The 9079-nt window shown below is 48.9% G+C and overlaps 1 protein-coding gene across 1 annotated transcript; it reads left to right on the top strand.

The window, feature by feature from the left end:
* Positions 1 to 2503: 2503 nt before the first annotated feature.
* HOXC5 (homeobox C5) lies at positions 2504 to 5251 on the top strand. Its single transcript, XM_043968710.1, has 2 exons — positions 2504 to 3076; positions 3818 to 5251. Exons 1-2 carry the CDS (start codon positions 2623 to 2625, stop codon positions 4030 to 4032), a joined length of 669 nt encoding a protein of 222 aa, XP_043824645.1. The 5' UTR covers positions 2504 to 2622; the 3' UTR covers positions 4033 to 5251.
* Positions 5252 to 9079: the final 3828 nt, after the last annotated feature.

Below are 9079 nucleotides of genomic sequence, written 5' to 3' on the forward strand. Positions count from 1 at the left end.
GTCTCCCAGACCGGTCCTCGAGTATTTAATAAAACTGATATTATTTTTAAAAGTTTATATCCTGATTTCTGCTCATTCGCTCGCCCCATCTCCTGCACATCGTGGGCGAAAGTTGGTGTTGGCGCCGTCTTTGCTGCGTCTCTATGCCTCCCCTGGCGGCTGCTTCTCTCCCCCAGCCCCAGTTCCAGCCCCTGCACACTCCCATTCCCTTCTGGTTTCCTGTCAGAAACTCCGGGAGCAAGAGCCCCGAAACATTCTCCCTCTGCTTCCTCTTTGTCCTCCTCTTCTGAGCTGAGAAAAGCTCCTTTCCATCCCTTCCCCGGGAAAAGGCAGTTTTCAGTTCCCACCCTCCCCCCCACACACACACACAAGAAAAAAAAATCTAATTTCTCATTGGAAAAATCCCTTCCAAAAGCTAATAGTTCAGGTTGGAATCGAATTCCACACGTAGAGTTTCCTTAAAGACTCCAAACCTTGAAGATTTGCCTCCTGATCCCCACCTTTCCCCAAAAAAAATAAAATCCAGGAAAGAAAAGAAGTTCCCTCTAGGCGCAGAGCTCACAGAAGAGAGAAAAAGCTGGCAAGCTGACCCCTGAACCAGGGGCCGGCTGAGGCGAAATGTGTCGGAGGCAGCGAAAGGTGAAGAAAAGATTGGGAGTCATTTCGCAGAGGATTTGGCGATTCAAGCACGCTTAGAAAAATAAAGACGGGAAATTCAATTCTCTCTTCTGCTGGGACTCAGACACAAGGGCAAAAATACACCTTTCTTCACTTGCCCCTGATCAGCACCCTGGTCCTCCTTCTCCCTCAGATTCCCCTTCATGCTCCCAAATCTGGTTGAAGAGCAAAGTTCACCCTGGTCTTATCCCCCTGTTCTGGGCCTTCTCTTTCTCTCCTGCTTTGCTTAGAAGCCCTGATCCAAACTGGGGAGGAAACCCTTTCCCCAGTGAATTGGAATGTTGAGATGGGGTCTTCAAGAGGAACGAAGAGCCAAGATTTCCTCAACCTCACACATCCCAGGCAGCTGCCAAAGCTTGATGTTTCTCAATCCAGGGGTGGAGATTTCCCCGGGAAGGAAGGAAGGAAGGAAGGGAAGAATGTGATTTGGAATTGGGGAGAAAAGGAATGGAAAGCAAGAGACATCCTAATGGGATCTCCTTCAACTGGGAAACCATGTCCTGCTCTTCCTGATCTGGGACCTCTTCTGGCTGGCTGCCCCCTCCTCTCAGACCTCTCCTCTCTGCTCCCCAAAGTCTTCTCTCTTTTCTGTCATGTCCCCCCCCCTTCCCCGCCCTTCTCCAAAGAAACTCACATACTCTATAAAGAGTTTGACTTTTAGGAACCTAAGCCAGAAGACCTTAGGCCTTAGAAAGTGCCTGCGTGCAAACACCTGCCCCAAAGGGTGGGAAATATGCATTTATGGGAACTTTTACAAATCCCATTTTCCTGTGACTTCACATATTTTCTATGCATATAAATCCATATTGAATACATGTGTGTTACATACACACTAATACCACTTTCTCCATTCAAACCACATTTGTTTACAGGTCTTTGTGTCTGACTTCTCATAAAACACCCATCACCTATACTATCACCACTAAATTATTCTAATTCCTACTGTGGGGTTGGATATGAGTGCATGTGGAGTGAGATCTAGTCAAAATTATTTCCTCCTCCCCTCCAAGCCCTTCTTAGACATCCCCTCAGTCTACTTTTGCCTCCACAACATCCACCTCAGCTTCCCCAACTCTTGTAGATCCAGGCATTCCCCTTCCCCAAACACCCCTGAGTGGCTGGACTCCCCTTTCCAAGTCGAGTCGTTTTGGAAACCTAATCGTTTCTATTTGTTCCTACCCCTCCCCCAAGGCACGGGATTTAGGTTGTTTTAATTAGGAAACGAGGAAATAGACCCACTCCCAGTCACCATAAATGAAGGGTTTAGCATCTACTCCCCCTTCAATTCTCCCCCGACCCCTCTCCAACACACGCACAAATTCCTGTAAACTAGCTCATTCCAGCGATCCTAGAAGGCCCTGGGGGAGGGAGGGGCGACGATCTATTCAGAAAAGTCCCTCTGCGCATCCTAAATGAGGCCCCATCTTTCCTTAAAATTAAATACAATTTAAAAGGCCAACTCAGGGGGGTTTGTATAGGAAACAGCACTGCTTCTCTTCGCTAGGGTAAAAAAATCCACCCTTGAGAGGCGAGGATGACAAGCCAGGGTGCAATACTACAGAGCCTACGCCAGGTGTCGCTGTGGACTCGTTGTCCCCGCTACCGCCTAATTCCAACAACCATTTTTTTTTTCTCCCCCTTCTTCTCTCCCTTTCTCTCGATCCCTCTCCCCTCGGTTGGGCTGTGCCAACATATCAAGATGCGTTTCGCCGGCTTCCATCACTAACCTCCCGGAGGTCATCAAGCCAAATTTATGAGTGGCCGCCCGAGTCACGTGACTCTATTTAAGGATCCCTTATTTGGAAAGCGCGCATAGGATAAAGAAAGAGATATCTCCACCTATAAATTGTGCACTTTGGAGAACAAAAAACCCCTCAACTTCAAAGAGTCACAAATCACCCTTAATCAAAAAGGGTGCAGAAATTTTTTTCGTCCCTCCCCGCCATGAGCTCCTACGTAGCCAATTCATTCTATAAGCAAAGCCCTAATATTCCTGCCTATAGCATGCAAACTTGTGGGAACTATGGATCTGTCTCAGAGGTGCAGCCATCCAGGTACTGCTACAGTGGATTGGACTTAAGCATCACTTTCCCACCGCCTGCTCCTTCCAACTCTCTCCACGGGTTAGACATGGCTGCCACTCCTAGACCTCACCCAGACCGACCCGCCTGTACCACGGTGGCAGCTCCGGGACACGCTCTGGGCAGAGACGAACCGGCTCCTCTAAACCCCGGGATGTACAATCAGAAGGCGGCTCGCCCGGCGCTGGAGGACAGATCTAAGGGGAGTGGGGAGATCAAGGAAGAACAGGCTCAGACTGGGCAGCCCGCAGGACTGAGCCAGCCACCGGCCCCGCCACAAATATACCCGTGGATGACCAAACTCCACATGAGCCACGGTAAACTTTAGGGCTTCATTTTGTGCGCTCGGGTCCGCCTGGGTTTTATAGGCCATACGGGGCAAATAAAAAGAAAAAACCTGCGGCCATAAATTTTACGGTGCAGGCATCAATTGCTCGTAAAACTGTCCACTAAAAGGCTTAGAGGCTGTATGCGCCCAAATTTACGACGACATAATTGGATCATAGGAACAAAACGTGTATAAAAGGCAATATTCAATTTTTTGGGGGGGAGGGAGGGAGTTAAAAAAATAGAGGGATCTGAGGGGTAAGGCACACTGGCCTTACAGAGAAGGGATCCCCCCTTCCCCATCACCCCCATTATTAGGGAAATGATTCTCATTTGGGGGGATCGAGGAGGCTTTCCAGCCAGAAGGGAGGGAGGGAGGAAGCAGGGGAGGATAAGGGAGGGGGATCCCCTTGTGTACGGGTCTGGAGGTCTCATTGTCTCGCTGGAGTCTGGGTCTCCCTCCCCATCCCCCTCGACCCCCTCTGGGTAAGTGAGTGTCGGAGCGGAAAGTTTCCCTAGCACAGAGCCAAGTGTCGCCTCTCCCTAGGGCAAGGGGCTGCTTTCGTTCCCTCCCTTGCCCCTTTTGCCCCCCTGCCTCGTTCTCTAGTCAGCTGGGTCTAGTTCTGAGACCGATCTTAGGGTGGGGGTGGGGGTGGGGTAGGGAGACGGTGGGACTTTTAAAAAACTATTCACCCGTTCCTGCACTTGCTGGGGTGGGGTTTATATTCCAGAGACAGACGGCAAGCGATCCAGAACCAGTTACACGCGCTACCAGACTTTGGAATTAGAGAAAGAATTTCACTTTAACCGCTACCTCACCCGCCGAAGGCGAATTGAGATCGCCAACAACTTGTGTCTCAACGAGAGACAGATCAAGATCTGGTTCCAGAACCGAAGGATGAAATGGAAGAAGGATTCCAAATTAAAAAGCAAAGATGCTCTTTAAAGGGAAGAGGGGGATGTGGGATATGGCAGTCCCTTCAAATAGTTCCTCTAGTTGGCTTGAATCTACCTTGGGGAAACTTTTCGTTTTCTTTTTCTTTTCTTTTTCTTTGATTTTTGGTTTATGTGTGTGTGAAAAATTTTTAGGGGGTGGGGGCAGAGGTGTTGTGTGCGTGTGTGTGTTGGAGCTGGGGGGATTTGTCACGGACTCTCCCAACCCTGCAGACAAAAGCGGTTTTCGATTAGCATTCAGCTTTTCCAACCGCAGCTTGGCTCAGAGTGTGCTGTTGTGTTCAGACACTTCTTCAGTCTGTCTCCCTAAACCCTCCTGGCGACCCAATAACCCAGTGAAACCCTGTCGGGGGGGGGGGCTTACTAAAATGATCTAGACACCGGGACTCCCTGATGGGCCAGGTGTGGGGAGGGAGAGAGCTCTTGGCCTTCAAAATCCTCCTCCCGAACCTCGCCGCTACCAGTCGAGGCAGCAGCCCACAAACCCCCTAGCCCCAGTCTCTTGTTCCCTTCATCTCTGCCTACGGTTCCTGAAGAAGGCCAGCACTGGTCTATTCAGGGCTGGGGTGGTTTGGACCCCGCCCCTGCAACCCTCTTTGGGCAGAGCCACCACCTTTGGGCTCGAAATGTGTGTAACTCCCCCTTTCAGCCGACCTTCAGCCTTTCTTTGTTCGAGGGGGCCCTGCTACAGAGCTGGCGATTTAGGACCAGGCCCAGACCGGGTATCTTTTCCTCAGTTCTATGGTGGGATTCTGTAGGTGTGGGTGATGGTCTGTCTGACTGTGTGCGTGAGTGGGTTAATTTGGGGAGGGGTGGTGTTTTGTTTGTTAAACTAGATTTTCATTATTTTTTTATGATTTACATATGAAAGGGGAAAAAATTGAATGAACTCTGGACACCTTCCGGGCCCTCTTGATATCCCTAAGCATTCCTCCTCTTTTCAGTTTTGGGGGAAAATGTCACCCCAAACCAGTTCCCCGCATGCCGAGGGCCGGCTCCCCGGAGTCCCTGCACTGTTTGTATGTATTGGGGTCTACCTTCATGTGATGTGCTCTCTGACTCCAGTAACCAACTCCAGGTGACCATGTAGTCCCTTTCTTGCAACTTTCTTTGGGGGAAAATTCCCCCCACCACTGTCACTCACGTATTTATTGACTCCGGGTCCATTATGAAACTATATTTTGTCATATTGAATAAAGAACAATAGACATAAAGTCCGAAGGCAGCCACTGAATCCTCTCTTTCTTGATGGGGAAGGGAGAGGGATGATGGGTGGGCTTCTCTAAACTTTTTTAGAGGCTTCACGAGGGGTCTCCTTTACTTTGGGGAGTCATTCCTAAAGAGGGGCTTTTAAAACTAGATTTGGGGGTACCCAGGTTGGCTGGCAATGCAAGAAAAGGAATCTTAGATTGCTAGGCCTTGGGAGTTGGAGAGGAAGGAGAAAGTACCTTCAACTTGGCTTTGTTGGGGGCATACATTCGAACAGAAAAAGATACAACTGAACTGGCTTATGTATATGTTCTTTATGCATATATGATATAATCTCTGTGTTTATCTAATCTGTATAAGGGGGTCACTCATCCCCAGACCCTGTTGAATTTCTGAGCTCTGCCAAAAAACAACTGAAGATTTGTGGTTCCGTTAGTCAGGGCTGACCCTCTCAGTTGGAGAGTCTCTTTGGGGACTGGATGGCAGGTTTCCTTCCTTGGGTCCCTTGACACAGACTGTTAGGGGTGGGGGAAGGGAGATAGGAAGATCTGGATCCAGGAAAGGCTGAATCTGTCCATAAAGGGACTCAGATTCCACTCCAAGTGGTATCTCCTGAGCTGAAGGGGCACACTCTCAGCATTTTTGTGGTAACCGAGGGGGAAAAGAGGTAATGACATCTGACTTTCCCTCTAAAATCTTCTTGGGGAGAACTATATGAAATTGTGTATGTATGAAGATAGGCAGGGGACAGAGATGGGGTGGTCTGCATTGTGTCTGTGTAGTATAAAGTCAGTCTGTTAGGTCTGTCTCTCCACTTTGCTGAGCAAAGGGCTATGCAGGCATGCTAATTATCTGGGTAAATTCGAGTAGTACAGGCGAGCCTTCCTGGTTTAAACCTATTTTGTGTTTATTGATGTACATATTGATGCATGTCCTTTAAGGTCCATTTAGGGGAAAGGAGGAGGCAAAATTCCCTCAGTAGTGGTGACAAACACACTGTGGATTCTCCTCACTGGACAGTAGGGACAGGAGAAAGCAATGTACAGTAGAGATAAATGTAGCAGCAGTCTAAGGTCCCATAAAAGTTTATAGCATTTCCTCTCCACCTTCTACAATGGGGGTAATTTCCTGAGTTTGAGCCTGATGCCATCCCACCCTTCCCCACCTTCCAGAACTGCCTGGGATGGCAGGGGGAGGGGAAATCCCAGGACCTGGGCCTCAACTTGCTAAAGGTCCCAAGGAAAAAGACCCAAGGGAGTGGATGCCAGTAGCAGAGAAGGGGTTGGGGAGGAGAGAAGGTGAGGAAGATATTTTTGAGTATTAATGATGAAGCTTTGGGCATGTATTGCAGTCTTCTGCATTGACTCTTCCTCTCAGCACAGCCTTTCCTGATTTTGTTTTTGTTTTTCATTTCTGTGGAGGAATCTAAGGTGTCCTTTCCCCTTATGTATTCCCCCATGTCCCCTTCCAGGCCATTTAACTGTCTGAACACCCAGTTCTAAATGAAGGTTTGCCTGGTGTTGTGACTCCTTCCTTTGGGGTTCCTAGACCTGCATTCCCTGCTTGTGATCCCTCAAATTATCTGTCTCGCTAGCTTGCTTTCGCTCTGAAATAAAATGTATAATTTTCTTCAGGGAGTTATTTTAATTTTTTCTCCATGCTGAGTAAAACTATTGGGCGATCGCTGAAGCAAGGAAAATCACTGTTATCTCCTGATGGGTAGCAGTTAACTAAGAAAGAGGACGCGGCGCTTGCTTCTCCAGCCCCTGTCTGTCCAGCGGGGGCCTCCCTAGCTGCCTGGACTCAGGTTCATCCAGGGGAGTGGGAGATGTAGCTCTCCATAGGACCCCAGGGGACCTGTAAAGACTGAAAGCCAAAAACTTCCTCCTCCCAAGTGGTTATCCCTTCTCTCCTTGAAAGAGCCAGAGTCCTGCCTCTATTTGAACCAGTTCCAGAATCTCCTTTTGCTCTCAGTTTTTTTGTCATGGTAGCCTTGGGCCTTCCCTCCTCCTAACACACCAATCTCTGTTTCTTCCTTTCCCAGACCAAAATCGTCAAAGCTTCCTTCTCTCTTTCTCTGCTCCTTCCTCTGCTTGCTCTGGGAGGAGATTTGGCTAGCAAGGGCGACGACTGATCCCCTACCTACACCCCCTCACCCTTCCCACGGCTAGGGACTAGGATATTTTGTCAGCTATAGACAACATCTAAATATTTGGCTTTTGCTTTTCTCTGGAGAGTTGTTTGGAGGTGAGGGGGGATGCATATGAGTCCCAAACGGAGACCACAGATCACTTCTCTCCCCTGCCCCCTCCCTTCTCCCTGGAGCCCAACCCTTCTGGCAGCAAGAAAAAAAGGGGAAGAAGCATGACTTACCTTCCCGAGGGAGTGGGGAGGGGGGGGCACGGGCCCATTCTGAGGAATAAGAGGATAGAGGAGGAAAAAAAAGGAAGAAAAAAATCACGCGACCATGGAAGGCGACAGGTCCTTATGAAAATAAGTCAGTAACTAAGTAAGTAAGTAAATAAATAAGGACCCACCCTCCCCTCCCCTCCCCCCCACGATGCAAGGGGGTGCGGGGTGGGGGAAAGGGAGGAAGCAAAGAGGGCTTTTTAAGTGTAAGTGAGCATTCGAGAAATAACGCATGGCTTCTATGTGAATTTAGGAGTTTGAAACTTTTGGAGGTTATTTATGTGAATGGCCCGAAGGCAGGCCCGTGAGTGGCTCTTGGGGGACCACGTGATGTCATTAAACCAAGTTTTATGGTGTAGGGAGAGCTGACAAACCCACAATATATTTACATCATATATAATCTTAACTGTCCAGCAACGCAGCTGCTGGTGAGGTTTAATGCTAGGACAGAGAGCCAGGCAGTTAGAGGGGATTACGGCGGCTGGGGATGATGTTAAGAGAGGTTACATCTTCGCAAATGAATCTCAGGCGAACGCTGTAAGTTAATTCTCTCTCTCTCTCTCTCTCTCTCTCTCTCTCTCTCTCTCTCTCTCTCTCTCTCTCTCTCTCTCTCTCTCTCTCTCTCTCTCTCTCTCTCTCTCTCTCTCTCTCTCTCTCTCTCTCCCTCTTTGCCCTCTTTCTCCGTTTTACCCACAAAACTTGTGAGCACAGTTAAAGGGAGAGAAAAGGGAAGAGGTCCCCTGAAAAGAAAAGAAAGGAAAGGAAGGCTGGGGTTAGGGTTGGGTGGGGAGAGCTGTTGTACTTGCAGAGTGGTAAGATAAGGCTTGGGGAGAGTTAACTGATCTCTCCCTCTTGCCCCTCCACTTCACTCTCTCTCAATCACAAGTTATTCTTATAAGGGACTTCAGGAAGAGAGGATTTAGTTCAGTAAAGAATTTACCTCCCTTCCCTAGCCTTCCCAGTCTGAGAAGACTGAAAAATCTAGTTGGGGACAGAGTTGTGTTGGCTGCTTGTTGGAATCCTTATATTGTGAGTGCAAACTTCCCTCTTCTCCCATCCCTACCCTTCTCCCTCTTTCCCCTACCCACTTTCACCACCCTTGCCCTTGGTTATAATTAGTTGACTTCAAAACTTTGTTGTATTGGACTGTCTTGAAGACACGAACACTGGTTGGATTGAGAGGTATGCAGGAGGGAAGAATGGGGGAGTATCTGATTTTTCCTTCCCCTGGTGGAGCTGGGAGTCCCCTGGGAGTGTGCTTTTCTGCTGTCTTCACCTTCAAGGGAGAGCTTCTGAGGGGACTTCTGAACTCCCAGGGTGGGCCAAGGAAAAGGAGACCTTAGTTGAAGGTAGGTTGGTCCCAGGACTCAGGGAAATAACCCTGAACCTCACTCGTCCTTTCCTCTGCACTCTTTAGGCCA

This window comes from Dromiciops gliroides, chromosome 5 (assembly GCF_019393635.1).
Source record: "Dromiciops gliroides isolate mDroGli1 chromosome 5, mDroGli1.pri, whole genome shotgun sequence".
In the NCBI taxonomy this organism is placed as follows: Eukaryota; Metazoa; Chordata; class Mammalia; order Microbiotheria; family Microbiotheriidae; genus Dromiciops; species Dromiciops gliroides.

Bases quoted from the DNA above. Each gene is read 5' to 3' on its own strand.
- HOXC5 (XM_043968710.1), top strand. From the start codon at position 2,623: ATGAGCTCCTACGTAGCCAATTCATTCTATAAGCAAAGCCCTAATATT. The intron at 3,077-3,817 runs GTAAACTTTAGG...TTTATATTCCAG, and splicing joins CAAACTCCACATGAGCCACG to AGACAGACGGCAAGCGATCC.